The following is a 13109-nucleotide window of genomic DNA, read 5'->3' as shown; positions in this document are numbered from 1 at the left end:
CTTATTGCAGTCACAGTCTTGGAAGAGTTGTACTCGTATGTGATACTCTCAGCCCCACTCACCTCACAGAGTGTTTGTTGTGGGGGAGGAAGGGAAAGGAGAATGTTAGCCACTTTGAGACTCCTTAGAGTAGTGATAAAGCGGGATATCAAATCCAAACTCTTCTTCTTCTTCTTCTTTTTGTATAGTTCAGTACTGAATGACTTTGGGAAATGTGCTGGAGCTCCTATTCTTTGCCACTTAGATGCATGGATGCAGGTTGTGTTCAACTTACTAATCCACACAGCTGGTTTTCCATGCTGTGGAAATCCTGGCAGTTAAACTGGCATTAAATTTTACTTGTTTTTACTGAACTTCTTTAGAAGCCAACAGCGTTGTCATTCAGTTGCATTAAATGCTCATCTTTCATCTTCTTTAATTAAACAGTAAAATGTTGTTATTTTTCTAACAGAAATCTTGGAGCAGAATTCTGAGCAAAAGAACGATGTCTCTGCTCCCAGTTACCTGAATTTGCACAGTTCTTCAGCAAAATCACAGCCAAGAGAACAAGCCATTCAGACTAAAAGTGAACAGCTAAACTGTTCTGATCAGCCAACATCCAGTTTAAGCATTATGCAAACTGCTTGTACCAAAACTTTGCAGCTACGTAATCTCACTGTCTCTTGCACAGATAAAAGGTTAAGGTAAGCAAGCTGTTCATTTGAGGCCTTTAAAAGCTCAGGGAAGCATTCAGCATCAGATGGTGGTGATCTTTTGCCAGGGCAAGCTTTTTGGCTTCTCCCTATGGAATGATCCCTCCTCCTCCCCATGCACATTGTTCCAGGGGTTCTACTGACCCCACACCAAGCAAATTTTGAAGGCACATGGGGGAGAAGGAGGAGGGAATCCCCATAGTGCATGTGGAAGTCCTTATGTAGAGCTTTTGCTTGCAGAACCTGGTTGAATCCCACCTTCAGTTTCTTTTATTATCACGGGAGAGAACTTCTTAAATAAGCTAACAAGAATTCAGTGGGCAGTTGTAGAAAAGTGATGGGATGAGACTGGTGTAAGTACAGTTGTATGTCAGGTTACAGACGCTTCAGATTAAAGACGCTTCAGGTTACAGACTCCTCTAACCCAGAAATAGTACCTCAGGTTAAGAACTTTGCTTCAGGATGAGAACAGAAATCGTGTTGCGGCGGCGTGGTGGCAATGGGATGCCCCATTAGCTAAAGTGCTACCTCAGGTTAAAAACAGTTTCACGTTAAGAACGGACCTCCAGAACGAATTAAGTTCTTAACCTGAGGTATTACTGGTACCTCTAGTTATGTATGAACTTAATTCGTTCTGGAGGTCCATTCTTAACCTGAAACTGTTCTTAACTAGAAACATGCTTTCGCTAATGGGGCCTCTTGCTGCTGCTGCGCCACCACCCACAATTTCCGTTCTCATCCTGGGGCAAAGTTCTCAACTCGAGGTAACTCTTCCAGGTTAGCAGAGTTTGTAACCTGAGGCATTTGTAACTCGAGGTACCACTGTAGTTACATGATGGTTGAGACTCTTTACAGAGCCGGAACAGGTATCTCATCGGACAGAAAGGAAGACACATCTGCACATGCTTTGTGCATTTATAGCAAATGGTTTATCTAAAACTTTACAAAACAGTGCTGTGTTTGTAAATTTAAGAAGCAGCAGTTTCTGCATTGCATTTCTTGAAAGTTTTAAAAATCCAGGAACAACTATGAACCTGTGAACTGGTATAAAACTGCCACCTGGATCTCGCACAGAGGCTTTCCCCCCCAGACTTACTTCCTTCAAACCTATGCCAGGAAATGAACATGGGACCTTCTGGGTGCGATGTGTGTGTTTTACTACACAGCTTTTGTCCTACCCCTGAATGTAGCAAGTATCACTTTGAACGAGAAGATTCTTTGTTGAACGAACTGATCAGTGAAGTTTTTCTTCCTTTTTTCATTCTAGCTCTACTGAAAAGCAAGGAAGAGAAGTTATGCCTGACAACATGGATCCTTTACATGTCACAGCAAACCTAGATAAAGAAAAGGATATTGCATTCCTCTTAAGGGAATTGGACGTTCTAAGGGCAAACAATAAAAAGGTACAGCGAAATATTCTAAGCCTATTAACCTACTCTAATTTTTCTTTATTGTTTGTTTTGATTGACAAGATATAGCTTCCTTTTGTTGCAGGGATCATTTGATTCATGGTTTGTTAATCTTTGTATATTCTTGTCTTCCTTTTTGTTTTAAAATCCGTGACATCACAGATGGTGCCATCTAGATCCTTTTGCAGTTCTTTTTGGCTCAGATTTGGAAAGGCTGGCCTTGTTCAGAACCGACTATGATTTAATTAAACACTCTGAATAACCTGGATCAAAGCTGATAGAAAGAGACTCCCATGTAACAAAGCAAACTCTTTGGTTTGCATTGATGATTAAGAGATCCATTGTAGATTAAAAATTGTACATATTTACAGTATTTTTTCCACTTCTCAGAACAGTCAATCTGTGCAAGGTTTTTGAAGTTATCAGATTAAGCATCCCTCAAATGTGCTTTGTTATACTAACAGCAATCTATTTTCATAAATTAAATTGTAAAATCCTCAGTAAATTGTTTTGCAGATATAATCACACTTCATTATCAAAATAATACTGTTAAATTAACCATTACATTTTTTTGTTAAGTGATAGAAGTGCATTGTGGATTTTAGAATAAAGATAGTAACACAATAAGTTAGAAATTACAGATTATTATTGATCTCAAATGCTGAAAAATATGTATGCATTACACTTCTGTTCAAATGCAACATTGTTTTCATTATGAAGGATATATACACTCTGAAGAAAAACCAGAGTGCAGAGACATATCCAAGTTTACTTTTTATTTTTTGCTCAGTTTATTTGAAGTTCCTTGTATGGAGTAATTGAAACCTCTATTGCACTGTTTATTAGCTCCCTTAACTTGTAAGACCATGATTTTGCAATGCTGTTGCATGTATGTATGTATGTATGTATGTATGTTTATTATTATTATTTATTCCATTTATAATTCCATCCTTCATTAAGAGATTGCAGAGCATGCCACAAAAAACACCAGTAAAATCATTAAAACACGAGTTTAAAGCAACAGGCAAAAATTAACAAAGGACAGGTAAACAACAAATGATGAAATCAATAGCAACTGGCATATTAACTCAATCCTTTCCAAATGTTTTGGCCATGTGGCTTAGTGTGCTTTTCTTGTTTGTTTGTTTGTTTGTTTGTTTGTTTGTTTGCTCTTTCTGGTTGTTAATAACCACCTATCTGTGCTGTACGATATGGAATGTTTGACGTAGCACTGGAGCTTCAGTTGGGTGGGGTTAGGGATGAGAAAAATCAATTTAATTATGTGGTTAATGCTCTGCTACCACCCCTGAATTATGCTGTAGATTAGGGTGAGCAATTCCTGTTCTGGAATTGCTAACCACATCTGAAAACTCAACCAGGTTAATTAGCACACTTTGGGGGCCTTGACCTTTTGCTTAAGGCTGCAATACTTTGCACCCTTTCTAGCGGGTAAGTTCTGCTAAGCTCCAGAAACTTCCCTTCTCTGGTCAACATGCTTTAGGATTGTTTTCTTTGTGTGTGTGGTAGGTAGGTTAAGAGTTTGTGAAATTAAATCTGGAATATAGGTTCCTTTCCCTTCATAACGCATCAGGATGGAAGTGGGTGGCAATTTCATTTTTAAAGTTATTTATATGAAAACAAAAATGTAAGAGTTGTGTTTACGTTGCTCGATGTTTGTTGAGAGAGTCATTTTGTGAGAACGAAATGCATCTCTTTCTTGCAAGTTAATATTGTGCCCGTGCACTTTTACATACCAATAACAATGTCGCCATTTCGACTCTTCAGCTTCAGGACCGGCTGTCTGAAAAAGACAAGGAGCTGAAGACAATAAAGCTGGACTTAGAGCTGCAGGAGAGAGTGGCAGAAGCGAAGATTGCGGAAAAGGCTGCAGGTGCAGTAGATGAGTGTTTAACAGATGGCCATAGGGCTCCTACAGCCCGCTTGGTTGCTATATGACGTGGCCTAATGAACATTAGATGTATTTGCTAAAGGAGGGGTGCTTTGACTTCTTTATATGAGGCTGTTTAAAGTTGCTTGGAAAAGAGGTGGCTTTAACATCCTGGTACTGGTATTAGTAAGAGCTTTACCTGTATTCATACTGATTTGGGCATTAAATGAATTGTTAACACCATGTCAATCCAATCACAAAAAGGTTGTTTGTTTTGTTGGAAGGTCCTGAACAAACAAGGGAAATAATGATTACCACGGCCACTACCTTTCAACCAGCAGTTCAAATACCCACTTATTGTTTTAGCTTGTTCAGAGAGATGCTACCACCCCTCCTTCCACACACCTTTGTATGGAGATCTTCATGTTTCTCTCAGCTGGAGACCCGAACCTCTGTTTGGTGAGCAGGGAATTCAGGTTTTTAACCAATGAAAGAAATGTTGCTTTAGAGTGATGATAGATCTTCGCCAGTGGCTTGCTCCACGCATCATACTGAGGCCAAACCACAGTTTCCTGGGAGATGTATCAATACAACGGCCAGGATCAGGGCCAGACCGCCACCATCTCTTGATCAACAGAGAACTGGGCAGTTTAAAGAAACCTGCTTCTCAGCTGATCAAATTCCCTGCCTCCATCTCGTGCCAGTAATAACAGTAATATCTGTTATCTGGTTTCCTTTCTTTCTCTCCAGCTATCCAGGTTTGTCGTTGTTTAGTCGTTTAGTCGTGTCTGACTCTTCGTGACCCCATGGACCAGAGCACACCAGGCACTCCTTTCTTCCACTGCCTCCCGCAGTTTGGTCAAACTCATGCTGGTAGCTTCGAGAACACTTGTCCAACCATCCCGTTGTCTGTCGTCCCCTTCTCTTGTGCCCTCAATCTTTCCCAACATCAGGGTCTTTTCCAGGGAGTCTTCTCTTCTCATGAGGTGAACAAAGTATTGGAGCCTCAGCTTCACGATCGTGTTACTGACATTTTGATTCCTTTTCTTAACCTCATTCAGCCCTCTGTCCTCCAGTATCCTCCTTTAGTTTTACTCTCTCCCTGCCCCCCTATCCACCTGCATGACCCTTTCTTCCCAGTCTCTTGCATTCCTTAGAGATGGGGATGGGCTCATTAGATGCTTGTCCAACTTGAAGGCTATGTTCTATTTTCTTTAATGAATTGCATATTCGTTTATTCTAAGCCAGAGTCTTGGTGTTAGTTCCTCGTCTTAGAAAACTCTTTTCGCTGTGGCTCACCATGACTATGGGCTAAAGATCCTAAAGTAAGTTCCTTGAGTATATATATGTAATGGTAAACATATGTAGACAAGGACACTTGGTGACAATGTTGTGAAGCTGGTAAGAGGTTTGAAAGAGAAACGGGAATGTGGCTTCTTCGCTAGCATGATTGTGAAAAGGTTGTAACATTATTAAAGCTAATTCTCCGTAATATGCTTAATAGTAGTAGATCTGACTTGGGTAGATGTCATTCCCATCTCATTGGCAAAGTGAATGGAAGTGGGTTGGGGAATAGTGTAGAATTTTCAGTTGATTGGCTTTCTACCGTGTCAGTAAAGAGATTGATTGATATTACCAACATTTGTAAGATAGGCTAGCCATTCTGAATCACAATGACAGAACCCTAAATATTCGCAACACAAATTAAATGCATACTTAAAGTAACCCTATAGTTTTTTTGACATATATATAAAAATACTACCATAAAACCCTTACATAGATCATAGTTACATCTTGATTATCTACCAACTAAACATTTACAGGATGTGAACTGTTTGGATTAAATTCCAAGTTATATGTTTGTTTTGTGGATGTTTGCACAGCGTTTTACTTCTGTGTATATAATAGAGAAATATTTTATTCAGTGTAGACTTTCTTTGCTCATTCAAGCTCATGGAGGAAAACTGGATAAAAAACGCATGTGCCATAATCCAGCAGGGTGATCTGTGCACAGAAGTGGCATATGTATGGATGGTTCCCTGGGTAAGATCCTGCACGCTGTTTATGGAGAACCCCATATCCTGCACTTGAAGGTGGCACATATTGTGTGCTTTGCTGAACTCTATAGATTTTGCTTCTATTTTTAAAAAATCTCAAAAGCAACTTATCCCTAGTTGTTTTTGAATTAAGATAGGTTAGTTTGGGTTGTCTTCAAAAGATGTTAATACTGTATGTTGCTGGGATTCACTAGTGTTAATCACTGCAGTTGGTATTAAACTAAGTTTTATTCAGGGTGGACCTACTGAAATTAATGGACCTAACTTAATCATGTTTATTAATTTCAATGAGTCTACTCTGAGTAAAACCTAGTTGCTTAAGACCCATCATTGTGTGTTTTGCTTATCATATTTAGATTCCACTTTTACATCCAGATACAACATACAGATGAATGTTTATCTTACATTTGAAATTGTGATAAAATCATGACAGAAGAGTGTGTAATAAAAGGCACTGGGGAAGTGTGTTATAAAACTTTTACCTTGTACTTTGAGAAGGATCTTAAAATAATAAAACTCAAGCTGAAAAGCCCTTGTTAATATGAAACAGGGAGGAAGAGTACAAAATACAGAATGTTGATCCCTATATAATCACTAAAACAATATTTTCATCAATTTATCAAAGCTGTGATGTAACTTTTATAAATATTATCTATGTCTAACAAACATGTATCTTTGTGTGTGTGTATGTGTGTGCACGCGCACACACGCATTTGAAAGAAACACACATGCAAAAAGTTCCCCCCGGAATTTCCATAATAGCCAATCAGGCTGTTGACAAAACTGGCTTTGAAATTCAAAAGCAGCTTTCCTTGTTAGTAAGATTCCTGCTTTTTTGGTGTTTGAGAAGAAGTTAACTGGGAGAAGTAATGCGAGGAAGATGGAGAATTAAAACAGCAAGGAAATATAGCTAGGGTGGAAAATATGCACACCATCAATGTGGATGCTCATGTTAGCATACAAAGAAAATATGCATAGGTCTGTACCTTGGACCTGTGTTCAAGTCTCATCCCAGCTGTCAATTTACTGGACGGTTTTAGATGAGTCCTAGCATTTTATATATCTGGGCAGAAAATGAGAATAATAATGATTCAGTCCTTTCACATTTTAAAAAGCTGGGTTAAACATTTTTGTATTAGTATACATTTCGTTTTGTGCAAAGTTCACTGGGTTTGGGAATCTGTGTGCTGCTACATGCATCTTTAGAAATACTGGGGCATATTTTAGAAGAAATGGTCAGTTGACCAACTCAGTTCTGTGGCCACTAGAGGCTGCTATTCCTTCTTAGTGTTTCGTTAGTTTATTCATTCGTTCGTTTAATTATTTAAAGCATTTTCCTCTGCTCTTCAGCCAAAAAGCCTCCCAGAGCAAATTGCAAATTGTCCCTTTAGGATTACAATGTAAAAAGACATAGGAAGCTGCCTTGTATTGGGTCAGGCCATTGGCTCAACTCAGTATCTTCTGCACTGTCTGGCATTGTGGAACTTTTACCTGGAGATGCTGGAGATTGAATATGGGCCTTTTGAATGGGAAGTAGATGCTGTCCCAGTGAGGATAAAAGCCAACTGTGGCACTAGTTCTTAGTTCCAAAGTTCCTACAATGACTGGCTGCAATGGAAACAATTCAAGGAGAGAAGAAGCCCAACATTGCTGTTTTTCAGCTGGCCAGAAGCACTGTCCCTGATTTCCATCTCCCAATGCTGGTGGAACAATGGCTGCAAGATGACAATTAGCGTTTCACAGCTTCCTATAGTTGAAGGGAAAGAGGTATACAGTGGTACCTTGGGTTACATACGCTTCAGGTTACATACTCTTCAGGTTACAGACTCCGCTAACCCAGAAATAGTGCTTCAGGTTAAGAACTTTGCTTCAGGATGAGAACAGAAATTGTGCTCCGGCGGCGCGGCAGCAGCAGGAGGCCCCATTAGCTAAAGTGGTGCTTCAGGTTAAGAACAGTTTCAGGTTAAGAACGGACCTCCGGAACGAATTAAGTACTTAACCCGAGGTACCACTGTATATGTCAAAGGTGCGAAAGCAGGAATGGAATGGAAGATGGATGGAAGAAAAGGAAACATAAACTAGAGGACAAAAATGTTAGGGGAACCCAGAGGCTGAGAAACCACACAAGGTGTCAGTATGCCTACTTCTGAAGCAGATTGATGTTAAACGGATGCGTGATTTAAGGAGACAAACAGGCAATCATTAGGATTAGTAGAAACATTTTGTCATCTGATACACAAACTATATGTTCTGGTTTCCAAGGAACTGAGATATCCTTGTGACACATAGCTTCACAACATAAAGACTCGCCAAATACCCACAACGTGTGTGTGTGTGTGTGTGTGTGTGTGTGTGTTTGTGTGTGTGTGTGTGTGTGTAAAAAATAAAATCCATGCAGTCAATATTTTGTGGAAGAAAACTTGAAAACAGATTTGATGCTGTAATTTTGATCATTATGTCCAATTAAGAATGAAGCTGTCTATGGAGTCCTCTGATAAATCTTAATGTTATGATTTGTCTCTTCACGTAAAAATGTGTGTGGCTTTTTTTAATATTACCAACCTTACATTCTTGAGCATACAGATAGTCCACTGAAGGCTAGCAGGCTAATTCCTGGAGATAGCACCAGGTTTTAGCCGATGAGTACTGTGTAGTGCATAGGGTACATGACTCTCATATCAGATCTAAATCAGTGTTGACTATATCTGAAATAGAAAGGATAGGAACTTGCCTTAGTGAGCTAGTGTGAGGATGAGAGAAACTAAAGCATTTTCAACCTGACCTGAAATGTGCCACTGTTATATTTTGAATATGCATATATGATAGTTTATCCAAGTCTGTCCCAATAGTTCCTGCTATTGAGGCCTGAGGATGTGCAGAAGGTGCTTCTGACTGTCCATCTAACCACTTGCCCTCTGTCCATCCTGCAAGTTGTGGGGTGTTGATCAGGGAGGAGCAAGAGGTGGTTAACACATCTTTATGTGAGGGGGTTGTCCCTTTTGTACTTGTTCTGTTGAAGCTGAGAGTTGCCAGGATTTTTTTCAGCGGGAACTGGCCAGAACTGGGAGGCTTATGAATGCACAAAACATGGCTACCTTCTGTTGGAAAAAAACTGGCTAACAGTTTGCTTGATTCAGGCATGGCTGGAAGAAGAGTAGGACTATGTTAAAAAAAGACTAGGCCTTGGTTTTTATATTAAAAAACCAGTGCAATGCTTAAGTCTGACTCACTGAAGGCCAAGAGACCAAAGTCCAACTTACTCAAACACTAGCAGGATAATAATGTTTTCGAGAGCTACTTTATTGTGGTAACAAAGTGACTGAGATGCAAACCTAGAAGCTTCTGCCTCACATATTGCTCCTGCTAGGAACTGCTAGACAGCCTTAAGCAATCTATGGTCTCTCAGTCCTGCTGTGTACAAGTTGGGAATGACGTCCCTTGCAGGGTTGTTGTAATAATTACAAAGATAATATTTGCAAAGCACCCTAAAAGGCTGATTATAGTTCATAATATAAAATTCTGAATGCTGTCTTTGTTGTTTAGAAGAGAAACATATGGGACCCAACCAACAGTCCACCTTTCACTGCACTGCACCACTGAGGAGAGAATATTTTTATTTTTATTACTATTAATGAATATCACTTGTAGGTCAAAATGGCTTCTCAGTGGTTTATGACTATAAAATCAACCTGTGATTAAAAGGCAGAAAAGCATTAAAACATCCTTAATTAAAATATATAATTAAACACATAGCAATTAAAACAGTTTTGAAACAGTTAAAACAATAAAGTCACAAGTTCCATTCAGGTGAATGCTTGCCTAAACAGCTGCATTTTCAGGAGCTGGTGGAATGCCCACACTGATGAGACCTCATGAATTTCAGCAGAGATGGCTTTTCACAACCGTGGTGCCACCCATGAGGAAGCCCACCTCCATGTTACAAGCTGATGATCATCAAACATTGGCAAAACTAACTGTGTTTCATTAGCTGATCTCAGTACCCTTAATGGGTAGCGAAGAGGAAGATGGTTTTTCATGGAGCCTGTCCAGAGTTACCGTATTTTTCCGTGTATAAGACTAGGTTTTACCCCCTAAAAAATAATGTCAAAAATTAGGGGGGCGTCTTATACTCTAAGCCACATGGGGGCATCTGATAGATGGGAAAATACGGTATTTAGGCTTTGTATGTAAGTAGCAGAAGCTTAACATTGTCTCAGTAGCTAATAGGCAGCCAGTGCAGAACCTGGGCATATGTGCCCAATAAGAAACAACACTCACGATCCAGGCCGTGGCATTCTGCACTAGCTGCAGCCTCCAGAACAGCCCAACAAAGAGCATGTTCCAGTAGTCCAGGTGTGTGGTTACCAATGCATGTGTCACAGTGGCCAGGTTTCCCTGTCCATGAAAGGGTGTGATTGATGCACCAACCAAAGCTGATGTTAGGCACTCTTTGCCACAGACACCACCTGGGCCTCCAAAGATGGGCAGAGAAACGGATGTGACTCTTCCAGTTGTACTGCAAGCTGCATTCAAACCATAGAGAAGCCATGGATTTCTACAGACATCTCTCTCCATCCAGGCAATTGGAAGGCATTAGAACAGTTCAAGCACGCATTCCAGCATTTAGGAGGGGATGGTGGTATGGCCTAGGAGAAGGAGATGAGGCCATTATAGGCCTTTCTAAAGGCCCCCAGTTAATCCTACCTCTTTTTCTTTGTCTGGTCCACAGTGTGCACCCTTTTCTCTTTACCACCATAAACCATAGGTTCCCCCACCCTCATCGGGTCTGTGTGCCAGACCCTCCAAGTGTCCCTATTTTCCAGGGATGTCCCTGATTTAGAGAAGCCGTCTTGGTTTCTGATTTGGTCCTTGAATGTCCCAGTTTTTCTTAGGATACCCCTATTTTAATTGGAGAAATGTTGGAGGGTATGGAGCAGGCACAGGCAAACTCGGCCCTCCAGATGTTTTGGGACTACAACTCCCATCATCCCTAGCTAACAGGACCAGTGGTCAGGGATGATGGGAATTGTAGTCCCAAAACACCTGGAGGGCCGAGTTTGCCTATGCCTAGTATGGAGTTTTCCGACCCCTGACTGAAGGCAATCCTGTATAAGGAAGTTTTTCTTTCATGTTACGTTTTTATATATGTTGGAAGCTGGCCAGAGTGGCTGGGGCAACCCAGTAAGATGTGTAGGGTATAAATAGTAAAATTATCATTATGGAATAGGATGTCCCTATTTTCATCACAGAGATGTTGGAGAATCTATTTTCCACTCCCTTATCTCAGTTCTGTCCTTTTCTTCCTTCATTTTCTGTTTCTGCTGCTCCTCACCTCCCCAGCTCTGCCATTTCTTTGCTATGTCCAGTGGGGACGCGGGTGGCGCTGTGGGTAAAAGCCTCAGCGCCTAGGGCTTGCCAATTGAAAGGTCGGCGGTTCGAATCCCCGCAGCGGGGTGCGCTCCCGTTGCTCGGTCCCAGTGCCTGCCAACCTAGCAGTTCGAAAGCACCCTCAGGTGCAAGTAGATAAATAGGGACCGCTTACTGGCGGGAAGGTAAACGGCGTTTCCGTGTGCGGCTCTGGCTCGCCAGAGCAGCGATGTCACGCTGGCCACGTGACCCGGAAGTGTCTCCGGACAGCGCTGGCCCCCGGCCTCTTGAGTGAGATGGGTGCACAACCCTAGAGTCTGTCAAGACTGGCCCATACGGGCAGGGGTACCTTTACCTAGTGGTGGTACCTTTCACTCTTATGAATATGTACAGTCTTTTGTAATAGTAGAACCGGATGTTATCCAATGAAGCTGAAACATAGGACCTTAAGGGTAGACAAAAGGGGGGCACAATCAGCCCCAGAGTATTAAGTTTTAGAGGCTTGTTCTAGTAGCTAAACGCCGCTTCAGTAAAAACCACCTTAAAAATTTCTGTAGCTGGTTCAACACATGCAATAGGGCAGGATGTTCCAGGTAAACACGGTCAGGCAGCCAGTTTGTTCATATTTGTTGTTTTATTAAAGTCCTTGGCCAATGGCCATGTTGCCATTGAGAAAATATATTGTCTATGCTAAAAGTCAGGTAATTGCTACTGTTTTTATTTTTAAAAAATTCTATCAGGCAAATAACCCTTAACAATAATTTAACTGATTGTTCCTCATTTGTATGAAAATGTTGCCTTTTGCTGAGACCTTCAGCGGTTTATCATGAACATCAGAAGCAGAGAGGAGTTAAAGGACAATATCCCCCACAAATTTTGAGCAGGCAGAAAACCAGGGTGGAGAGACCATACCACACACACAAAATAAGGTTATCTAATTTTGCTGAGTAGCACAGAGTAATTTACAGTGTGGAATTTGGGTGGAGGGGTGTTGGTTCCAAACACCCACCTTGAGAATCATTCATAACCTGCACAGTTCTGGTGAGATTAAGAGGTGGCGCTGTGGGTTAAACCACAGAGCCTAGGACTTGCCGATCAGAAGGTTGGCGGTTCGAATCCCCGCGACGGGGTGAACTCCCGTTGCTTGGTCCCAGCTCCTGCCAACCTAGCAGTTCGAAAGCACGTCAAAGTGCAAGTAGATAAATAGGTACCGCTCCGGCGGGAAGGTAAAATGGCGTTTCCGTGCGCTGCTCTGGTTCGCCAGAAGCGGCTTAGTCATGCTGGCCACATGACCCGGAAGCTGTACGCTGGCTCCCTCTGCCAATAAAGCGAGATGAGCGCCGCAACCCCAGAGTCGGCCACGGCTGGACCTAATGGTCAGGGATCCCTTTACCTTTACCTTACTATCTGACATATATATGCGCACTTAAAAGCAGCACCGCAATGTTTTAAGTGCCAAGCATTTATAAAACTATAGTCTGGCTGCATCTGTGTTTAATAAATGCAGCTCCCCTCAACAACTAACATTGTTTGTGCACATATTATAAAATAGAGGGCAGCACCACAAATAATTGCCACAAGTAATTTATCGTGAGTTTATGGTTTACACGAAACGTTTTTCAGAGTTGCCTTAATTTGTATTCTGTGTGTATATTCCATATTCAAGTTCTTTTGAAATGCTCCTTTAAATTCCCCT

At 41.2% G+C, this 13109-nt stretch overlaps 1 protein-coding gene across 4 annotated transcripts in view; it reads left to right on the top strand.

The window, feature by feature from the left end:
• The window catches only part of MIPOL1 (mirror-image polydactyly 1), a 193236-nt gene that overhangs the window by 49141 nt on the left and 130986 nt on the right, over nucleotides 1–13109 (top strand). For all 4 annotated transcript variants that reach the window (XM_077925815.1, XM_077925813.1, XM_077925823.1 and 1 more), the window contains exons 3-5: nucleotides 452–683; nucleotides 1960–2095; nucleotides 3887–3992. In XM_077925815.1, coding sequence (XP_077781941.1) covers nucleotides 452–683; nucleotides 1960–2095; nucleotides 3887–3992 — 474 coding nt within the window. The remainder of the gene's footprint in view (nucleotides 1–451; nucleotides 684–1959; nucleotides 2096–3886; nucleotides 3993–13109) is intronic.

Source organism: Podarcis muralis, chromosome 1 (assembly GCF_964188315.1).
Source record: "Podarcis muralis chromosome 1, rPodMur119.hap1.1, whole genome shotgun sequence".
Classification (NCBI taxonomy): Eukaryota; Metazoa; Chordata; class Lepidosauria; order Squamata; family Lacertidae; genus Podarcis; species Podarcis muralis.
This window is presented reverse-complemented; position numbering and strand designations above follow the sequence as displayed.